The 22,107-nt window shown below is 35.2% G+C and overlaps 4 protein-coding genes and 1 long non-coding RNA gene across 5 annotated transcripts; 2 read left to right on the top strand and 3 right to left on the bottom strand.

The window, feature by feature from the left end:
• Positions 1-3,069: 3,069 nt before the first annotated feature.
• On the bottom strand, positions 3,070-4,390 carry LOC106423519. The gene is made up of 4 exons (XR_001284676.3): positions 4,017-4,390; positions 3,792-3,919; positions 3,541-3,714; positions 3,070-3,399 (listed from the first exon to the last, which is right to left on the bottom strand). It is a non-coding gene; the product is annotated as an uncharacterized LOC106423519 (long non-coding RNA).
• A 6,969-nt stretch (positions 4,391-11,359) lies between these two features.
• On the bottom strand, positions 11,360-12,430 carry LOC106439625 (non-specific lipid transfer protein GPI-anchored 5-like). Its single transcript, XM_013881111.3, has 3 exons — positions 12,020-12,430; positions 11,882-11,929; positions 11,360-11,734 (listed from the first exon to the last, which is right to left on the bottom strand). Exons 1-3 carry the CDS (start codon positions 12,336-12,338, stop codon positions 11,595-11,597), a joined length of 507 nt encoding a protein of 168 aa, XP_013736565.2. The 5' UTR covers positions 12,339-12,430; the 3' UTR covers positions 11,360-11,594.
• Positions 12,431-14,131: 1,701 nt separating this feature from the next.
• On the top strand, positions 14,132-15,294 carry LOC106444161 (non-specific lipid transfer protein GPI-anchored 20). The gene is given in 3 exon segments (XM_013885671.3): positions 14,132-14,736; positions 14,739-14,771; positions 14,856-15,294. Coding segments are annotated over 3 exon segments (615 nt in total). The 5' UTR covers positions 14,132-14,411; the 3' UTR covers positions 15,113-15,294.
• Positions 15,295-15,756: 462 nt separating this feature from the next.
• LOC106444160 (putative F-box protein At3g22650) lies at positions 15,757-17,584 on the top strand. The gene has a single exon (XM_013885670.3). The coding sequence runs from the start codon at positions 15,805-15,807 to the stop codon at positions 16,963-16,965; it is 1,161 nt and encodes a 386-aa protein (XP_013741124.2). The 5' UTR covers positions 15,757-15,804; the 3' UTR covers positions 16,966-17,584.
• A 225-nt stretch (positions 17,585-17,809) lies between these two features.
• LOC106423449 (probable rRNA-processing protein EBP2 homolog) lies at positions 17,810-19,355 on the bottom strand. Its single transcript, XM_013864229.3, has 2 exons — positions 19,200-19,355; positions 17,810-18,939 (listed from the first exon to the last, which is right to left on the bottom strand). Exon 2 carries the CDS (start codon positions 18,937-18,939, stop codon positions 18,028-18,030), a length of 912 nt encoding a protein of 303 aa, XP_013719683.1. The 5' UTR covers positions 19,200-19,355; the 3' UTR covers positions 17,810-18,027.
• Between the last annotated feature and the right edge of the window lie 2,752 nt (positions 19,356-22,107).

Raw genomic sequence — 22,107 nt, forward strand, 5'->3', positions numbered from 1 at the left:
AGAATAATGAACTTCTGTAATCGACGTTGAATGTATCTAAATGATGTTATGAGCGTATGAATCTTATTCAAGAAATACTTTCTCCGTCCATATATTGCTCCACTAAATATTCAGAGAATGAATGATGTGGCATGACTCGTTCTACCATATTTTGAATGAAGAAGAACTTGCTAGAGTTCACGAATACAACTTTGACCATCCAGATGAGATTCTCTTTGATATATTGTATGCAATGCCGCCTAATTAAACTCATGTGTGTTCATCAAATGACGTCCACACAATTGATATAAACAGTGTCCACTAAATTGCGTACACATAGACATAAACCTAATCACCACTGATTTATCTACTACAAACACATCCGCAACATTTTTGTCTCACATAAACATGAACCTAACCACCAATGTCTTATCCACCACGGACACATCCACGACATTCCACTATGTTAACTAAAGTTAAATTTTTAATATAAATATTAATATACACATATGAATATCAAAATAAAGAGAATTTTTTTTTTTTAGTTGTATATACTTATATATATACATATTTCAAAATTAGAAAATGATTATGGATTAAATATGTTGGGTTATGAAAAATTGATTTTAACTAAAAAATTATTTGTTGCTAAAAAATAAAGAATTACGTAGAAAAACACACTAAACAGTCAACATCAGAATAAATGTTACAGCTGGAACCAACTCTCAAAACTAAGTTACCTAATGGTTGCTTCTTTAAAAAAAATCAAGGATATTTTCGTCACAAATTTACACAACAGTACAACTAAAGTACTCTAAAATAAGAATGTGCCTTTACGCGTAAAGATAACTCATAATGTGTTCTTTTACGTAATGTTCTCTACTTTTATTATCTTCAGACTGCGGTATTTGGTTCAAACAATAAGGCTTCTAAACCTTTGATATGTGACGGTACATATACAAGGTTCTTAGGTAGATACTTTTTGCCTTCTGTAGGTTTCTTCTCATCGCATACATTGCCTTGAATTCTTATATCCAGCTCTTTGAGCTTATCTCACACTAGGCCTCATATCTTATATATTAAAACAGAAATCACAACCTTGATTCATGTGTGATTTTTTTTTAAAATGGAACTAATGGACCTAATCCTAAATAGTAATATTACATTTAATCTCTAATCTTATCATTTAAATTTTGGACCTACCAGAAATTTTTATTGGGCTATCAATAATTGGATTTAAACAATAGATGATCCATTTGATTTATATATAGTATAAATAGATATAATTTAATGTTGTAATATTATACCTCCATATGTTAATTATTTAAATATTTGTCGATGTTAACTGTTAAATTATAAAGATTTTTTTTTAAATAACAAAAATCATATTATCTAACAATGATTAATCTTTACTACCTTAAACCAATGAAAACAAATTTTAAACTATATAGTTTATTTTAAAAATTAAACAAAAACTAAATGTTTAATTATTTACTCAATAATATAAAACTATAAAGCGAAAAGTTTAATTTTTACAAAAATTTCTAAATTTGTGAAATGTTAATATGACAATAAAACAATATTTTATTAATCTTTATATATATAGTTATGATTTTAATAATAAAATAATAATCCGAAAATATATATATAGAAAAAGATACAAATACATGTGAAAGTTTGAACCAATCTATTCAATTAAAAAAATATACCGTAAACTTATTATGTTTTAAAAATTGATAGACACGTATATATTATAATATATACCAATTTTGAATTGAAAACAAAATGTTTATATAAAAATAAATGAAAATAAAAAATTGAGCGGTTGCGCGGATCGAGATCTAGTTAGTAAATTAAATAACTATACTTGCCGCTTAAAATGGCCTATTTGGAAGTATGTTCTCTTTCATGTTAAACTGGCACAAGATCTTAGGTCCCTTTAGGATATCTTTTTGTTTATACCATTTCTTGTTCTTGAGTTTAAACCCAAAACATTTTGATTTCTACCATGCCTAATAGGTGTTCGGATATCCGTTTGGGTCAGAGTCAGAGTTTCTAGAGTTTTTGGATTTCTTGATCTAGCCGCTTAGGTCCCATTTGGATATTATTTAAACTAGGTCGTCTTCCGCGCTACGCGCGGATAATTATTTCTTTAAAGTTTACTACTGATTTTGTTGTATGAATATCTTGTACAATCTTTCCAAACTTAAAAACTCTAATGTCTAAAATATAGTATAAAAAGTCATGTAAATGCTGCTTATAGCTTTATTTTGTCCCATTTTTGAAGTGTAATAAAAATGTTTTTATTAGTTTGCCAAAATACCAAGATTTAGTTTAGAATACATAAACAATTAAGAATTAGTTTATATAATAAATTACCAATTATTCTTTAAAATTTGGTATTATATATTATGAAAATCTATAACATTTTTGTAAATGTACCATGTTCGACTATTAATACATAATGTTGTTAAACGTAGTGCAATTTTTCAAATGACAGTTTGTTAATGAATATCACAATCTATTTGTATGATTTGTACAATGGTTATAATTAGTGTATTTATGAATGATTAATTATGAGATGCGGTAGTGCTTTAATAATAAATTATCACTATTAACACATTATAACATTGTAAAAATATCAAAAACCATACTATTATGATAAAATATAATGATTATTAATATAATATAACTAATAACAACATTTATTTGTTTTAGTTAAGATGAAAGTTATAGTTTCAATTTTAAAATTTTAAAATTCATATTATAACTTTAAAAAAAATTGTTTGGTTTATATGTATATATATTAATGTTTAAAAATTATAGTGAAATATTCTTGGTTTACATTTTTATAATATAAATTATGATACTGGTAGTGAACATAAATTAAACTATGAAATGTATTTATATTTTTATTTATAATATTAAAATTTAAAATATTTTTATATTTTATTTATCCATTCACATCCATTCGTAACTGCAAACGCTAGTGAGAACCGATTTTTAGTTTTAAGAGATTTGAAGCGGCTTAAAACGGTTTATAGAGTTATCTTATACAATAAAATAGAGTTTTTTCTCTAGGAGGAGAAAATGACACATGTTCCATCATTAAAACTATTTTCTTTTAATTATTTTTTTTTGAAATATCATGAGATTTAGAAAAGCATTAATAGCTCTAACCAGCTTCAAGCTGGAAAAAATCTTGCTCCTCCTTGTGATAAACATCTTGAATACATAAGGAAAAACTAATGTTAACAGGACACAGTTTTCATTTTAGCAAAGCTTTTGTTATAGCAAAATCAATATGAGACGTAACTGAAGTCACCATACTGGATTTAGCAAAACTAATGATAAGCTTTGTCTCAAATATCATCTTATCCCATTCCAGTTCCCTTTCAATCTCCTAAAAGCTAGAAGGACCTGTAATAATGAACCTGAGTTAGCTTAAGTGTGTGATGTATGCATAATCAACAATGCTAAACTAAAACTAATATTTCCAACTAATTCAATCCGTGTTTCATGTTCTAAAACAATTACTTGTTATGACCATAAATGAGTCACCTTTTCTACAGGGTCAAAGAGTTTAGAAATACACATCTTTATGAGTCTGATATTATCTTGAGAAAGTTCATCCGATGGCTTTACGGTCCCACTATCTTCATGCTTCTTAGTATCATTTGCAGCACAGCTTCCCATGTACATTGGATTAATGTCAATACTCTCAGGACATGCATCCTAAAAACAAAACAAACGATGTAAGACAAAAAAACACATCGGGTATATGTTTACAATGAGAGATGAGTACTTAGAACCTTGACTTCCTTGTCTCTAAAGTATTCTACAAAGTTCCCATCAGCATCAAAGTATTCTTCGTCTTTCTCTCTGCCCTAAATAAAAGCTTCAATCTGGGTACTCTCTCTTTTGTGTAGTTCCCATCATTCTACAATGAGAAAATTGCATCAGCGTGATACTTCTTCGAGGAACAGTCACAAAAGAAACAAAGTAAAAACAAGAAAAAAATATTGCGAGAATATTACCTGATAAGCCTTGAGCTGCTCGTATACTCATTGGCAACTTTTCAGTTTTCACACTTACTGAAGACTAAGAGATCAGCACCGGCTATAACCCTTGGCCGAATCCGGTTTACAATCGAAGGTCGTGAGAGAAGGATTCGTTGTAGTGATGAAGCGAAGCGTGAGCAAAGGAACGGTTCGAGAATAGGACGTGATTGGTTGTGTATATATTGATTACATGGTGATCAACAGCGGCGGTGAAGTAACAGGAGGAAGAAGTTGAGTTTTCTTTAGCTTTTGCTTGGTCTCTGATGGTTGAATCTTTGAATTTGTGTTTTTTTTTGTTTCAATAAGTAGAGCTACTTTTAAATCAACTGAATCAAAAAGTAAAGTGAAAGGTCATGAATGTTGAATAATTGCTTTATGCAATTAACGTGTGAAAAACGAATTTGCAGGGAGAGAAAGAGATAAGAGAATATTGATGGTAGAGAATAAAAAGAAGAGATTCACGGAGGTAAAAATTAATGGCTCGATTTTTATAATAAAATTGTTATAAAAAGAACTGGAATTTTATTGTATCGCGAGAATTTAAATAAAGGCAAAATTTATACCCGTAGAATTTTTAACACTGATAGAAATAATTTATTATAGAGAGAAGAGAAGGTTGAGGGATATGATTTATACAACGAACGAAACGTTCGTATATATAGAAAAAAAATCACTGTGCAAATAGTGCAGCGGGCCCCACATCTTTATATTTTCAACAATTGCGGTGGCTGTGTTATTTGACTTTCATAACACTCCCCCTTGGGGGCCGGTGTCACTATCCGCTCCCGCTTAACGTCTTTGTTGCCTCGTTAAAAACCTTTCCAGGAAAACCCAATGGGAAAAACCATAGTAAGGTAAAAAGAGTACAACCACGTAAGCTCCCCCTCGAATAATCAGTCATAGATCCTTCTGATGACGCATTCCAATGTCATGGATGTGTTTTCTGAATACCGAGGTAGGGAGTGATTTTGTGAAGAGGTCGGCTGGATTGTCGCATGATCGAACATATCTTACTTCAATCTCTTTATTCTTCTCGAGCTCTTGCGTGTACGAGAAGAACTTCGGAGGTATATGTTTGGTTCTATCGCTTTTGATATATCCTTCCTTCGTTTGAGCAACACATGCCGCGTTATCTTCATATAGAATAGTTGGCTCCGTATTTTCGTCAATCCCACTACTTGAACGGATGTCTCGGCTTATTGATCTTAGCCATACACATTCTCTACTTGCTTCATGGAGTGCAATGATCTCAGCGTGATTTGAAGAAGTAGCAACAAGTGTCTGCTTCTGAGAACGCCAAGATATGGCAGTGCCTCCAATTATAAAAACATATTCTGTCTGGGATCGAGCTTTGTGTGGATCTGACAAATAACCTGCATCTGCAAAACCAATCATTTGACCTTTTGAAGTTTTAGGATAAAACAAGCCTAAATCAGTTGTTCCTTGAAGGTAACGAAAGACATGTTTAATTCCATTCCAATGTCTTCGCGTAGGAGACGAACTGAATCTCGCTAAAAGATTAATGGCAAAAGATATGTCAGGTCGAGTACAATTTGCAAGATACATAAGAGCTCCAATTGCACTTAAATATGGAGTTTTAGGACCAAGTATGTCTTCATTTTCCTCAGATGGTCGAAACGGATCATTTTCAACATTAAGTGATCTAACGACCATCGGGGTGCTAAGAGGAGTTGCTTTATCCATGTTAAAGCGTTTCAATACTCGTTTGGTATATGTAGACTGGTGTACAAATATACCCTTTCGAGAATGCTCAATTTGTAATCCTAGACAATATTTTGTCTGCCCGAGATCTTTCATCTCAAATTCTCCTTTCAGATAGTTTGATGTCTTTTGGATTTCGTTTTGAGTTCCAATAATATTAAGATCATCAACGTACACCGCGATTATCGCAAATCCGGATGTTGTTTTCTTTATGAAAACACAAGGACATATAGGATCATTTGTGTATCCTTCTTTTGTTAAGTGTTCACTGAGACGATTATACTACATTTGTCCAGATTGTTTTAACCCATATAATGATCTTTGCAATTTTATTGCACATAACTCTTTAGGTTTGGAACTTAACGTTTCTGGCATTTTAAATCCATCTGGGATTCTCATATAGATATCAGTATCTAATGATCCATATAAATATGCCGTAACGACATCCATGAGACGCATTTCTAAATTTTCATTGGCCGCTAGGCTCATCAGGAATCTAAATGTGATTGCGTCCATAACAGGAGAATAAGTTTCCTCATAATCAATTTCTGGCCTTTGAGAGAAACCTTGGGCTACGAGACGAGCTTTGTATCTTGTAATCTCGTTTTTCTCATTTCTTTTTCGGACAAACACCCATTTGTACCCAACAGGTTTTATATCTTTGGGTGTGAGCACAATCGGTTCGAATACGTTTCGTTTGTTAAGCGAATCTAGTTCGACTTGAATTGCATCTTTCCATTTTATCCAGTCATGTCTCTTTTGACATTCATATACAGACTTTGGTTCTGGATCTTCGTTTTCTTCATTAATTTCCTTTGCTAAAAGGTATGAGAAAACGTCATCAATATCATCCATCTCATTTCGTTTCCATATCTTTCCATTATGGATGTAATTGATAGAAATCTCGTGATTTCCTTCAGATTCATGATGCTCTATATTGTCGTTAGATTCACAATTCGCTTCTTCCAAAATATTTTCCGCTATTTTGGGAGTATCATGCTTTTCACCTTCCTTACGTTTTCTAGGAAGTTTATCCTTTGAACCAATAGGTCTACCGCGCTTTAAACGTATTCCTGATTCACGTGTATCAACTGCCGTTCCACCATTTTGTGGTATTTCAATACGAGCAGGAGTATTTGCAGCGAGTATATGTGATTTAGTTACCATTTTGGTATCAGCAAATGCATCAGGTAGCTGATTTGCTATATTTTGTAAATGCATGATACGTCGAACTTCTAGTTCTGACTGTTTTGTAGGAGGATCAAGGTGTAATAAAGATGGTACTCTCCATTTGATCTCTTTTCCTACTTTTTTATTGTGTCCCCCTAGAGTTGGGAATTCTTTCTCATTGAAATGACAATCGGCAAATCGTGCCGTAAACACATCACCAGTTTGTGGTTCTAGGTATCTTATTATTGATGGAGAATCATAGCCAATATATATTCCCAACCGTCTTTGCGGTCCCATCTTTGTACGTTGTGGTGGTGCTATTGGAATATAAACCGCACACCCAAAGATTTTTAGATGAGAAATATTTGGTTCTTTTCCAAATGCTAACTGTAATGGGAAATATCTAAGATATGCACTTGGTCTTATCCGAATTAGTGCTTCTGCATGCAAAATAACATGTCCCCATACAGATGTTGGGAGTTTTGATCTCATGATCAATGGCCTTGCAATTAGTTGTAGCCGTTTAATTAATGATTCTGCCAAACCATTTTGTGTATGAACATGAGCGACATAATGCTCTACTTCAATCCCTGATACCATACAATAATCATTAAAAGCTTGGGATGTGAATTCACCAGCGTTATCTAATCTAACTCTTTTAATTGGATAATCCGAGAACTGTGCTCTTAATTTGATTATCTGATTTAGAAATCTCGCAAATGCCATATTTCGAGATGATAACAAACAAACATGTGACCATCTACTCGATGCATCGATTAATACCATAAAGTAGTAGAATGGTCCACACGGTGGATGTATTGGTCCACAAATATCACCTTGGATTCTTTCCAAAAACTTTGGTAATTCTTTGTCAATTTTGGTTGGTGATGGTCTTATGATTAATTTCCTAAGAGCACACGCATCACATGTCATTTTATTACTTTGGTATATATCTTGGGTTTTTATTGAATGACCATGTGAGCTTTCAATGATTTTTCGCATCATTGTAGTACCTGGGTGAACAAGACGATCATGCCATAATGTAACATCTTCTGGATTTCTTTTCATCACAAGATGTGATTCTATAGCATCAATATAAGTGTGATGCAATCCAGAAGGAAGTTCTGGAAATTTTTCCAGTACAAGGCCTTTGCCTGATTTTTCAGAAGTTATATACAAATACTTCTTTCCATTCTCAGTTGCAGACTGAGTGTTATACCCTTGACGGTATATATCTTTGAAACTCAACAAACTTCTCTTAGAATTTGAAGAATATAAGGCATTATCTACGGAAAACTTTGTTCCATTAGGCAACATAAAGTTTGCCTTGCCAATTCCTTCGATCAGGTCTGTAGGACCTGATATTGTGTTTACAGTCATTTTTACTGACTTTAAAGTAGAGAAATATCTCTTATCCTTCAGTATAGTGTGCGTTGTGCCACTATCTGGTATGCAAACTTCTCTACCAATTTGTTTAGTTGTTGTTCCATTTGCTTTCTTATCTATTTCTGTAACACACAATTAATATTAATAAAGAAAATAAACTTTCATAAGTAAAAATATTATGCATCAATAACAAGTACACAATAATTATACATTAGATATTTTGAAATACAACATTATTTTGAAAGTGAAATACATAATATTTTATGGCATCACTAGGCATTATTAAGCTTGATCAGTACAAGCACTTCAATTATTTTGATGAGTGGCCTCGTCGAAATCTCCCATAAAGTCAGAGGATTCGAGGTATGTTGATGTTGTACCCACAAGGTGTTCATTGAGATTTACTTCTTTTACCTTGCCTTTAATAGATTCTTGGTACAATTGGCATAGATGCCGAGGAGTTCGACATACTTGAGACCAGTGTCCCTTCGATCCACATCTGTAACAGACGTTCTCATTTTTATGAGTAGGGTTTTCTTGGGTTTCTTTCCCTTTTACCCGATCAGATCGATTCCATGTGTTGGATCCCCTTCCTCTTGGGTTGTTACTCCTATCATGGTTGCGGTTAAATCGATAACCACGACCACGACCAAAACCACGATTGTGACCACGGCCACGACCACGCCCACGATAGGACTAATTTCCTTTTTCCGGATTTTTTATATTCGTTGCATTTCTGCATTTACCTCAGGAAATGCTTTGGTTCCCATGGGTCGGGCATTGTGGTTTTTAATGAGGATTTTATTATTTCTCTCTGCTTGCCACAACGAGTTCAGAGAAATGATTTTTTATAGAACATAATGATTTTTGTGGAACGTTTGGTAAGTTTTCTCGAGCATTTCTGCTTCCGAGACAGGCTTACCGCAATAATCTAATTGCGCCGCTATTCTCAATATAGCGGAATTGTACGTTTCCACTTTTTCAAAATATTGAAATCGTAGATTTTTCCACTCATCAAGTGCATGGGGAAGAGTAATTTTTCTTTGGTTATCAAACCTCTCCTTCAGAGCTTTCCAAAGATCTAAGGGATCTTTGGTTCTCGCATAATCATGCGTAAGATTTTCATCTAGATGCCTTCTCAGAAATATCACGGCCTTAGCCTTTTCATGAGAGGTTGATATATTGCCGTCTTTTATTGTTCCGAGTATTTCCTCGGAATCTAGATGAAACTCCATGTTTGTAACCCATGCCATGTAGTTTGTCCCAGTTACTTCCAATGCCGGAAACTGAAGTTTCTCGATTTTTGCCATTTGTATTTCTAAAGCACATAAATAAAAATTATTAGAATATTATTCATATTAAAAAGGAACCGTTTACATTAATCATGCAAGCAATTACAAGGAGAAGCGATGTAAAGAAAATTAAACCGATATTCATCTTAAATTCACTCGGAGTAAATTCTCCAACGAATAAACCATAAATAGAAACACAAATAAAAATGGCACATAAAAACAAAAGTGCGCGAATCATCTTTCTTGAAATGAAAAATCGGAGGAGAGCGATTTGAATTTTTTTTTTTTTTTTTGAGAGAAGATGAAATGTTTGGATGATGAAATGGAGTGAAAATGAGTTGTATTTATAGATGAAAATTACTGTTCATGACCGTTGGAGAAAGGGTAAATTTATTTGAAAAATTTTCTTTGTGACCGTTGAGGGTTAAATCGAGTGCACCAAAAATCAGTCTGAAAATATCGTATTAAACAGGCAATCAAATCTATAAAATTTCATAAAAGTAAAAAAAATTATGGCAATGAAATATTTATGTTATGACAACAAATCATGCGACGGCTCAGCCGATCAATGCAGAGTAATAAATTATATGGCTGCTCGGCCGACCAATTAATAATAAACAGAATATAAGGCGGCTCGGCCGACCAATAAATAATAAACAGGATATAAGGCGGCTCGGCCGACCAATAAATAATAAACAGAATATAAGGCGGCTCGGCCGACCAATAAATAAATTAAATTATTAGTAAATTATATAGGCGGTATTCCGGCCATTATAACATGATATAAATAATAGTATAGGCGGTATACCGACCATTATAACAGAGTATAAATGATACAAATAAATTTTACCGAATCGCAGAGTGATCGTGCTGATAACGTGTTATAAAAAGAACTGGAATTTTATTGTATCGCGAGAATTTGAATAAGGACAAAATTTATACCCGTAGAATTTTTAACACTGATAGAAAGAGTTTATTATAGAGAGAAGAGAAGGTTGAGGGATATGATTTATACAACGAACGTTAACGTTCGTATATATAGAAAGAAAATCACTGTATAAATAGTGCAGCGGCCCCACATCTTTATATTTTCAACAATTGCGGTGGCTGTGTTATTTGACTTTCATAACAAAAATCAATTTTTTTTTTTAATCTTTAGTCGACAGAAGCCAACATGGAAAATTGAAGCCTTATGATTGGTGGATTTTTACGTCCAGGTGGACATCTTAACTGATGAGTATATTTTCCTTTTAATATTGTTAGATATGGGTCGGATTCGGTTAACAACACTTCACGTTCATATAATTTTTGTAACTCATGCCAAACCATGTTTTGTAACGGTACTTATTTCAGATTCAGGTTATAACACTTCTAGTATTTTTTTTTTTGTTATCATTAACAAGAAATTGAGTATTTGAGGTATCTATTAGGTTTTCAATAAACAAAAAATCAAATATTTGAGGTATTTATTTAGGTTTTGAATATTTTTGGATAGTATTAGGACGTTTGGTTCGGTTTTTGTTTTTTGTTTTGGGTTTCTTAGATTTTTTTGGGGTACCTATTCGGGCGGTTAATAACATCTGGGTTCGAATATATTATGTGCACCTATAAAATTCATACGGCTATTTTTACATCTCAGATATGGATTCAGGTCTTTCAGTTCATATCTCGGGTTTCATATTTTTTACCCATAATCTACCATCTAAACCAATATTTATTCAGAGAGCTGATGTTCAGTTCTTTAGAATGTGTTCGAAAAAAATAATATTTATTGTAAAAGGTAAAGAGATCCAACATGTTCTCCGTTGCTACAAACAATATCACCGGAGAGTAGTAGGGATTGAGAGAACATAAAATAATAGATCATACTTAATCACAACAAAATGTGAACAAATAGGAACAAATAAAGAATGCAATCTAAGTGGCATAAAAGCTTAATCGGTTTCAGGAGAAACGTGGATAGGATAGGGGAAATTCGGGAAAATCAGTATTTCAAGAAGACTGCCATGTAGGAAGCCGCAATAAGGAAGGCAAGAAGAGGATATGAGAACTTGATAGAGCTTCCATCAGACGATGATCCATCTCCTTCTCCTACTGGTACGGTTTTCGATCCATTTCCTGGTCCTAACAAAGACCCCCAAGATGGATTCATTAGATAACAAAGAGTTTATTCTTTGTTTGAATGACTAAGAACGTCTAGACTCAAAAGCATAATAAATTAATATAATGAGTTTGATGTTTTTTTCATTACATCTGTTTAAAGTCATTTACCTGAGGATTTTGGTGAATCTGCAGGAGAGTCAGCATTAGAACCACCACCTGCAAAAAGGTGTAATCATACTCCATAAGATTCACCAGTGTTTGGTTTGGAACAATCTTCATAAGTGATTTTCTTTTGAAAATTCTTACCGTTACAGCGACTGATAGGAGGAGTCTGAACATTACAAGCCCTTGGCAAAGCAAGAGCCTGTGTTTGGTTAATGTTGAGCCCAAGCTGAGATCCTCCACCGTTGAGGGCTTGACACAAACAGTCAGGAGAAGACTGAACTACGCTACGCAACTGGCTGCAGCATTGCTGAGAAGGAGAGGTAGTGTTTCCGGTTATGTAGTTGAGACATGGTGCCATGCTGATCAACGCGCTCGTGCAACTTGACTGAGCAGAGACTCTTGTAGAAGACATCACAGCCATGAAAACTGTAAGCAACATTAAACCCATTCCTGTTTTCATGTTTTCTTGAGAGATGTTTTTGAAAAGAATCCTTTTGAGATTTTTTTTTAATTTTTGTTGGGTTTTTTTTGTTTGTTTGATTGGATTTGTGGAGTCTTGATGATGGATATAAATAGGGAATTGAAGGAGTTGAAACTTGAAAATGACAAGAGGTGATGACTTGATTTTGGTGGCCAACTTTTTCTTACTTTTCTAACGGTTTCTGTTGAGTATTTGATCTGTTCGGATACAAAGTGTTGTGTTGTGAACATAGCTGGTTCCGTTTGTCCTGGGTCAGTGGTATTTGGTGACGGTCTTAGGCTGCCGCTGGGTTGTTGAACTACTTCCCTGATTATTTGATTTAAGGTGTAATACAGTGATTGTTATAAAATCTTTTAATTCCAAATTTCTTTTGGAGACCATTTCTTGTAGTTTTGTTTGACTTGGCTTAATAGGTATCGGAAAGTCAGTTTAGGACATCATCTTTTTACAAGTCTTCGGACGTTCTAGTCTCTAGATTAACATATGTTTCAAAGTCGTGAACTATTTTAGTCTTAAGGTTGCCGTGTTCAAGTTAAAGGAAAGTTCCATTGGTCGACCGTATAGAATAATACTAAGAAGATCAGAATAAAATTAACTGAAATAAGAAAAAAATTAGTAGGCATGAATGAATGACAAGTGTTCAATCGTTCACATTTTTTCCAAAATGAATGTAAAATTTATTCAAAACCAAAAAAATTGTTTAAATTGTTTTTTACATCAAGTGTAAAATTTATCTAATGATTAATGTACCAAAACCTTTTGCTAAGAACATGTGTCTGTGTTGTTTTGTTACTTTTGTAAGCTGAACATTTTGTCTCGACTCAAGAGAATGTTATTGGCAGTGTTTTGAAACCCGACCCGGATCCGCGGTTGAACCGGTAAATCCGGTGACCCAGAAAAAATCCGGTTTGGGTTTTATGAAAAACTAAATATTTAGAAACCCGCAAAAACACGTGAAAATTCAGTAAAACCCGGAACCCGATACCGGTTGAACCACCGGTTGAACCAATAAATAACTTTTACTTCTTTTTTAGTTTTTAATTATGTTTTTAGATTATGTTTTATATTCTAAGTTTATAATTAAGAAGTTAGGTGCTGACAAAAAAAACAAGTTAGGCTTTTTTTTTAGTTTTATATTTGTGATTTTTATATTTTGATGAAGATTTCACTATGTCACCGGAAGAAAATAAAGTGAACAATGGTAGAGAGAACCAAAATTAGTTGATGTGATTTGTTGTTAGTTTATTTCTGTTATTGACAATTTATTACAATGATCTTTTGCTTTTGGTTTATTTTGGATTTTGAAGTTTAATTTTTTATTCACGTTAGACATTTAAATATTTATGAATTTTATGTCTTGATTTTTTTAGATGCCATAACTCTTACCTTGTTACATAAAAATTTTAAATAGTCTAAACTATTTTTGATATTTTATATGTGAAATGAAAATAAAATTATAAAAACTAAAGTTAAGTAATTTCTAAAAAAATTTAAACATAAAATATATACATATCTAAACTATTATTTTATGTTTTAAAAAAATATTTAGAAAATATAAAACTTTAGTTTCTATTATTTTTATTTACATAGCTAATATATTATTATATAATAAAATTATTTAATTTATCAACCCGTGATTCATCCGCAGTGACCCAGCGACCAAGTAAGTCGTCCGATTCCGCATCCGGTCGGTTTAAAAACATTGGTTATTGGGCTTAAAGTTAAATGGAATTTCATTTGAGGTCTTGCTTACTTACCGAAACAGAACCAACCGTGGGGGAGAGTGGTTTGTTCATCTAATACAATCCCGAGACGAATTAGGCAGCTACCTACTACACGCTACACACGTGTACGCATCCCATTTGCCATCTCACTAACTAACGAATATAATAAAGAAAAAAAAACATAGTTAGTTAAAGTAGTTGACCTATACACACTTCCTTCGTTCCCTCCACTTTTGTCTATCTATATAACAAATCCCACTTCTTCATCACAATCCACTTCAAACCCAAACCTCAAAAGAACAACAAACAAAGCTTTTATCGATCAACAATGTCGAAGATCCCGGTTGTAACCATTGTCGTGGCCTTACTCGCAGTGCTAGCTTTGCCGGCTCGCAGCCAGCAACCGCCGCTTAGCCAATGTACGCCGTCTATGATGACCACCGTTGGACCTTGTATGAGCATTTTAACCAACAGCAGTACCAACGGAACTTCACCTTCCTCTGATTGTTGTAACTCGTTGAGGTCTTTAACTACGGGAGGAATGGGATGTCTCTGTCTTATTGTCACAGGAAATGTTCCTTTTAATATTCCGATTAACCGTACAACCGCCGTCTCTCTTCCACGTGCTTGTAACATGCCTAGAGTTCCTCTTCAATGAACGCCAACATTGCTCCAGCTGCTGCTCCTGGTAAAGAATCAATAACATCATAACGTAATTAGTTGGCTTGGACTATAAATTGATAAGAGTTTTTTTCTTTTTTTTTTGGAATAGGACCTGCTGGTACATTTGGACCGGCCATGTCTCCAAGTCCAGCAACAACTCCAATTGTTCCAGAGCCAACGCCAGCAGCTCAGACACCACAGTCTGATACAACCAGACCTTTTACACCAACCGTGGACGGCGCTGCTCCTACGTCTGATGACGGAGGAAGCACCAGTCGACCATCTGTTACTCCTTCGTCCTCCTACGCTCTCTCACCATCCCTTCTCTTCCTTGTTGTCAGCCTCGTAGCTCTCGAATTCTACTGATTTCATTGTTTTTTTAATTTCCTCTGTCTTCATCCTCATGTGATTTGATTTATGCATCTCTCAAACCATTTATTGGTCATTTCTTTGTGGAATAAGCTTGTGTATATTTTGTTTTTGTGTGAGAATTTTTACTTTGTATACTGTCTGAAGTAATGTATCATTTGCTTGATGCTCAATGTTCATTCTCAGACTAAATAAGAATGTAAAAGAAAAGGGGAATACCGACAACACTATCTGTCTTATGAAGACCTACGCCTAACTGCATCACTTGAGTCATCCTATTAAGATCCACGTCTGACGAGATTTACTTGCACCATGTTGAAGATCCCTTGTAAGTCTTTCTTCCGTAGTCTATAACATTTTTACTTTCTTTATTTTCCTCTTCTAGTGTTCACAACAATCTAAAATTGTTAATTATCAATTAAATTCTAAACATATTTCCTACCATTTTCCAAATTTACCCCATATATACTTCCTTGCTGAATATAAACCTCAAATTAAACTCGAAATAAAAGGGGAAACTTGTCAGCCACCTTAAATAATTTATTGCAAAAAGTAGTGGTAATGCTTAATTTGTTTACTTAAAAAAAAATTGTCTATTATTATCCATGATGTAGAATTATTATAGAAGGGATCGAGACTGCTAGTTTTTATGTCATAAGATTCAGTTTTCTTTCTTACAAATATTCATAATGGCTTCCCCAGAGACTTCATTGCTCCCTATTGATATAATAGAGGAGATATTTTGTAGGATTCCAATAGAATATTTGACACAATTCAAATTGACGTACTGCAAACAATGGCACGCTCTCTTGAAGGACAAGAGATTCATCTACAAGTACTTGGATCTTGTCCAAGAAAGATTCATAAGAATCGACCATACGGTTCAGATCATCAATCCTTTGCAAGGAGCTCGTTCATCTTCACCAATACCAGAAGAGTTTCACAATATCTCCGAGATTTCAACTACCGTTCATTGCGATGGATTATTAGTATGTAGATGCAATGAAACAAGAACAAGAAGATGTAAACTCGCGGTTTGGAACCCGTTCTTGAAACACATCAAATGGATCAAACCATTGGGTTTTTACTCGGTTAATGATTTCTACGGTATAGGATACAACAATGTATCACGTGATGAATACAAAATTCTAAGGATTTTCGAAGGAGAGCTTGAAGATGACGAGATAGCAGTGATTGGACCTTGTGAGCCAGTGATTCAGATTTATGACTTCAAAACTAATGCATGGAGAATAATCGTTGATGTTGCTACTTTGGATTGGTCTATTGATCCACCATGCAAAGGAGTTTCCATAAAAGGAAACATGTATTGGGTCGCACATTGGAACAAGAAACCCGAACTTTTCATCCTATGTTTTGATTTCTCGACAGAAACATTCAAAGTCGTATGCAATGTTCCGTTCCAATGCAGTGTGTTAGATACAGCGTCGTTGTCGAGTTTTAGAGGAGATAGGCTTTCTTTGTTGCATCAACGTGAAGAAACAACGAAGATTGAAGTGTGGGTCACAAACACATTGAATGGGGATGATGTTGTCTCGTGGGAAAAGTACTTAAACGTGACTAATCCTGACCTTCCGACGTTACATACCGATCATGATCTCGCTCATCCTAGTTACTTTGTTGACAAGAATGATAGTATCATCGTGTGGTGCGAAGAAGTGATGGAAGATGAAGCAGCAGATGATTATGTTTGTGTTAGCGTTTACGAGATTAGTAAATATGGGACTGCTAAGAAAGTAGTTGAGACAGGACGATGTAATTTGGGGAACTATGATAGGTCTTTTGTATGTGGACATGTGTACCTTCCAAGTCTTGTTCCGGTTCCCGAATAAAACTTGTGTGGGTTGTTTTGTTGTTTGTTTCAAGATATTTTATGTTCTAAGCTTTGTATTGTTTATTTATTTCATGTTATGTTTCATTTTTCTAAATATGAGATTTGTGGATTTACTTTTACTATATACAAGGAGTCAAGGACCATCCTCGTGGTTTCAAGTTAAGTTAAGCACTCGAAACAAATTCTATCTGAGATTTGTATGTTATTTTGGAAACCTCATGTTTTTTTTTTTTTGAAACCTCATGGTTACCGTGACATGATGACCAATAAAGATGTTGCTCTTCTCTGGTTACCGATAAAGCAAAGACATAATAAGAAAGATGACCACCGTGAAAACACACATTTACAAAGCTCTCTGGTGAAGTTTTAACTGACTTTTTAGGTTTACTATAATTTCAACAATGAAACTTTATAGCGCACACGTGTGGTCAATGTGATGAATATGAAATTGTATGAGAATCTTTGAGGGTTTAGAAACTAGAACCCTATGGTTATAAAACTCTCTTCCAAGTTCTCCTGGAAATGATCTGTGGTCTGGTGTTTACACTCCCCCTTTCACCATTATCAGATTCCAATTCAAAGGACATAACGGCAAACTGGATGCGGAGACAGAGTAGACTTAAATAGCTTAGAAATCAAAACCAGGTCTGGATAAGCGAGCTAGCTCAGGTATCAGCCTGGTTCATGCAAACAGGCCTTTGGGTTGCCCATAAGGATTAATGTTGCACAGAAAGAACATGAACCAAGAACTGGAAGCTGCTTGCCAGTGAACTCCAAACATAATCTATCATTCCTCAGAGAAAGAGGAAGAAACGATAGAGACAGCTTGTGCAATGATAAAGTTAAGACTTAAGAGATTGTTTAATTAAAAAAATGAAACACGGAGGACTCCGTTAATTCAAGAAATCATTAGTACAACATTGTAACTAAAGATATCGGTCCTGAACCCATTAAAAAACAAAAAGCATTCTCTAAAAACAGAATCCAAGATAACAAATAAGTTTATAGTGTTGAAGTTGCCGATGGGTTTAGATAATCAGATCAAAACATTCTTTTCAATCTATCTCTTCTGTCTCTTATTGCCACCACCAGCTTTGCCTCCACGAAACCCGCCTTTGAAATCATAAGTCGTCTCCGCAGTGTTCTGCTTACTCAACCCTTTCCTACCACCATGACCAAACTTAGAATCCCTAAACTCCCTCTTCTTATTACCCATCCTCGAAGCAGCCTTCCCTTTCCCTCCCGACCGATCACCAGGAGACACACCCGGTCTCTTCTTAGCACCACCACCACCTCTCTGAAAACTCTTCCCATTACCAAACTCAAGATCAAGCTCCCCCACCCCACCACCTTTCTCGCTAAACCCGCTCTGCTGCCTCTGCTTCCTCCACTTCTTCACAGACTCAATCTCATCCTTCTTCTGCTTAGCCCTCTCCTTCATCTTCTGAGACTGCACTTCCTTAGCCATCTTCTTGTTATCCCTCGCTTTCCTCCTCTCCTCCGCCTCCTCCATCTGCTTCTTCTCGTACAGAAGCTTGGACTTGACTTTCTCCATGTGCGTGTCGGACTTCACCATCTCCGCGTAGTAATCCGCGGGTCTTAAGAAAGGCAGCCCCATCTCCTGGAGCTTCGAGAAAGACTGTCTTGTTCCTTCGAGGGCTTGTGTGTAGAACGCCATCTCTCTGGCGAGGTCGTCGTTGACGTCGACGGCTTGTGGGCCTTGATCGACCTCGACGGTGAGCTTGTGAGTCCAGTCGACGTCTTCGGGCCAGCTAATGTCTTGGAGTTTGTCGAGAAGTCCGTCTCTGTTGTAGACGGCAGTCTTTGTCGGCTCGGCTAGCTTCTCAGTGATCTCGTTGTCTGAATCTGAATCTGAATCTGAAAGTGATTCTGCTTCGGAGTCGGATGCTGCTTCGTCTTCGTCAATCATGTTCATCTCATCGTCTTCCACGTAATCATCTTCAAGTGACATCTGCTCCGAAATTAATTAAAAACAACAATCAGGTTCAGAATCGAGACAGGAGATTAATATATGTAATAACAACATAAACTAGGAGTTTATATAACTGGTTCTGTTACCATGGATATCACAAGCTATGGACGGAAGGTTATAGCTATACTAATCTAGGTAAGGTGTTTTAGAGTATAACGTGAACGAAATTAGGGAATGTCAATTTGAGATTACTACTCAGAAATTGACATAAAGCTTTCAAGGAATAGAAGAAAACTTACGGTTGATTACGAAAACCAAACGAAGAAGATTGAAGATGATTGCTTGCTTGAGACAGGTTTTAGAGACGACGGAGATGGAGAATGTGAACAACGGCGCTGAGACGATGGAGAAAAAGAAACCAAGTTTTCAAAATAAGGGTTTTGGCTTCGTAAACCCTTTTCTTCTTTATACTCTAAAAAAAACAAATATACGGGAATAATACATGTATTTTTACCAAATACCTTATAATTTATAGTATCGAAAAATTTAAATAAGAGTAGAATTTAATATACCCGTAGGAAGCAAATAACACTAATATAAAAGAGAGAGTTTATTATAAAAAAGAAGAAGGAAGATGTAATGATATCTTACAAATGATCGAAAAACTTCGTATTTACAGAAGAAAAATCACTGTGCAAATAGTGACAGTGGGACCCACATCTTTTATTATTTCAACATATGTGTGCGCCTCTTTGTTTGAAATTAAGTTTCGTAACACTCCCCTTTGGGGACCGGTGTCACTCTCCGCTCTCGCTTAACGTCTTTGTTGCCTCGTTAAAAACCTTTCTAAGAAAACCCAATGGGAAAAACCATAGTTAAGTAAAAAGAGTACAACTACGTAAGCTCCCCCTCGATTGAGCAGTCATAGATCCTTCTGATGACGCATTCCAATGTTATGGACATGTTTTCTGAATACCGAAGTAGGAAGTGCTTTTGTGAAGAGGTCGGCTGCATTGTCGCATGATCGGACATATCTTACTTCAATCTCTTTCTTCTTCTCGAGCTCTTGAGTGTATGAGAAGAACTTTGGATGAATATGCTTTGTTTTATCGGTTTTGATATATCATTCCTTCGTTTGAGCAACACATGCTGCATTGTCTTCATATAGAATAGTTGGCCCCGTACTTTTGTCAATCCCATTACTTGAACAAATGTGTTGGCTTATTGATCTTAGCCATACACATTCTTTACTTGCTTCATGGAGTGCGATGATCTCAGCATGATTTGAAGAGGTAGCCACAAGCGTTTGTTTCTGAGAACGCCAAGATATAGCAGTGCCTCCGATCGTAAAAACATATCCTGTTTGCTATCGGGCTTTGTGTGGATCTGAAAGATATCTTGCATCTGCAAAACCAACCATTTGACCATTTGAATCTTTAGGGTAAAATAAGCCTAAATCAATAGTCCCTTGTAGGTAACGAAATACATGTTTAATTTCATTCCAATGTCTTCGTGTTGGAGATGAACTAAATCTTGCTAGAAGATTAACAGCGAATGATATATCAGGCCGTGTACAATTTGCAAGGTACATCAACGCTCCACTTGCACTTAGATATGGTACTTCCGGAAAAAATATCTCTTCTTTTTCCTCAGGTGGTCGAAATGGATCACTTTCAATGTTAAGTGATCTGACGACCATCGGAGTACTAAGGGGATTAGATTTATCCATATTAAAGCGTTTCAACACTCTTTTGGTGTATGTAGAATGATGTACAAATATACCATTTTGAAAATGTTCTATTTGAAGGCCAAGACAATACTGTGTCTTTCCGAGATCTTTCATCTCAAATTCTCCTTTTAGATATTCTGATGCCTTTTGTATTTCCTTCTGAGTTCCAATAATATTTAGATCATCAACATATACCGCGATTATCACAAATCCGGATGTTGTTTTCTTGATGAAAACACATGGGCATATATGATCATTCACATATCCTTCTTTTGTTAAATGTTCACTGAGGCGATTGTACCACATACGTCCAGATTGTTTTAACCCATATAATGATCTTTGCAATTTTATTGCACATAACTCTTTAGGTTTGGAACTTAATGCTTCTGGCATTTTAAATCCATCAGGGATTTTCATGTAGATATCAGTGTCTAATGATCCGTATAGATAAGCTGTAACTACATCCATGAGACGCATCTCAAGATTTTTATCAGCGGCTAGACTCATCAGGAATCTAAATGTGATTGCATCCATTACAGGAGAATATGTTTCCTCATAATCAATACCAGGTCTTTGAGAAAATCCTTGGGCTACAAGGCGGGCTTTATACCTTGTAATCTCATTTTTCTCATTTCGTTTTCGAACGAAAATCCATCTGTACCCAACTGGTCTCACATCTTCAGGTGTGAGTACAATAGATCCAAACACTTTTCGTTTGTTAAGCGAATCAAGTTCGATTTGTATTGTTTCTTTCCATTTATTCCAATCATGTCTCTTTTGACATTCATATATGGATTTCGGTTCTGGATCATCGGTATCTTTTTTTTTTTTTTTTTTTTCAGCAAGAAATTTACAAACTCATGTTGACTCTGTAAACCATATTGGTAACTCCGCATCCATGTGAACGACAAAGGACAATTGCTTGCGTGCACTACGTGCTAAGCTATCCGCCCGAAGATTCACCGTCCGAGGTACATGTACGATGTGTGAGTTGAGGAAGCTTCCTTTGAGAAGCTTGATATCTTCCAAATAGCTTTCAAATGCTGGCCATTCTTCTGGTTCCGAAACCATCTTCACCAATTGAGAACAATCCGTAGCAAACGTAACCTGGACCTGTCTTAAATTCTTCATACATTCCATTGCCCAAATCAAAGCCTCTATCTCCGAATGAAGGGGAGAGAGGCATGCCCGTACATTCCTTGCCCCTAGTAGACTATCAAATCCTGGTAAAGTACTATACCAGCCTTGCCCTGACATTAATTCTTTATCCTTCCATGAACCATCATTAAAACACCATCGACCTGATGTCTCTAAAGGAGGAATGGTTTGTACCGAGAGCTCCCTCCTTGGCTCATTTCCCACCTGTGCTTCTGTCCAGAGTGATGATTCCACTTCAGCTAATTTAAGAGTGTCCCGCGGATCAATATCCAAATTACTATAAACTTTGTTATTTCGGGCTTTCCAAATATACCATAAAA

Source organism: Brassica napus, chromosome C3 (assembly GCF_020379485.1).
Source record: "Brassica napus cultivar Da-Ae chromosome C3, Da-Ae, whole genome shotgun sequence".
NCBI classification, from domain to species: Eukaryota; Viridiplantae; Streptophyta; class Magnoliopsida; order Brassicales; family Brassicaceae; genus Brassica; species Brassica napus.

Excerpts from the sequence above, each read along its gene's own strand:
- LOC106423449 (XM_013864229.3), bottom strand. The coding sequence starts at position 18,939 with ATGTCACTTGAAGATGATTACGTGGAAGACGATGAGATGAACATGATT.
- LOC106439625 (XM_013881111.3), bottom strand. The coding sequence starts at position 12,338 with ATGAAAACAGGAATGGGTTTAATGTTGCTTACAGTTTTCATGGCTGTG. Across the intron at positions 11,930-12,019 it reads TCCTATCAGTCGCTGTAACG|GTGGTGGTTCTAATGCTGAC; the intron begins GTAAGAATTTTC and ends ACCTTTTTGCAG. Across the intron at positions 11,735-11,881 it reads AGATTCACCAAAATCCTCAG|GACCAGGAAATGGATCGAAA; the intron begins GTAAATGACTTT and ends GGTCTTTGTTAG.
- LOC106444160 (XM_013885670.3), top strand. The coding sequence starts at position 15,805 with ATGGCTTCCCCAGAGACTTCATTGCTCCCTATTGATATAATAGAGGAG.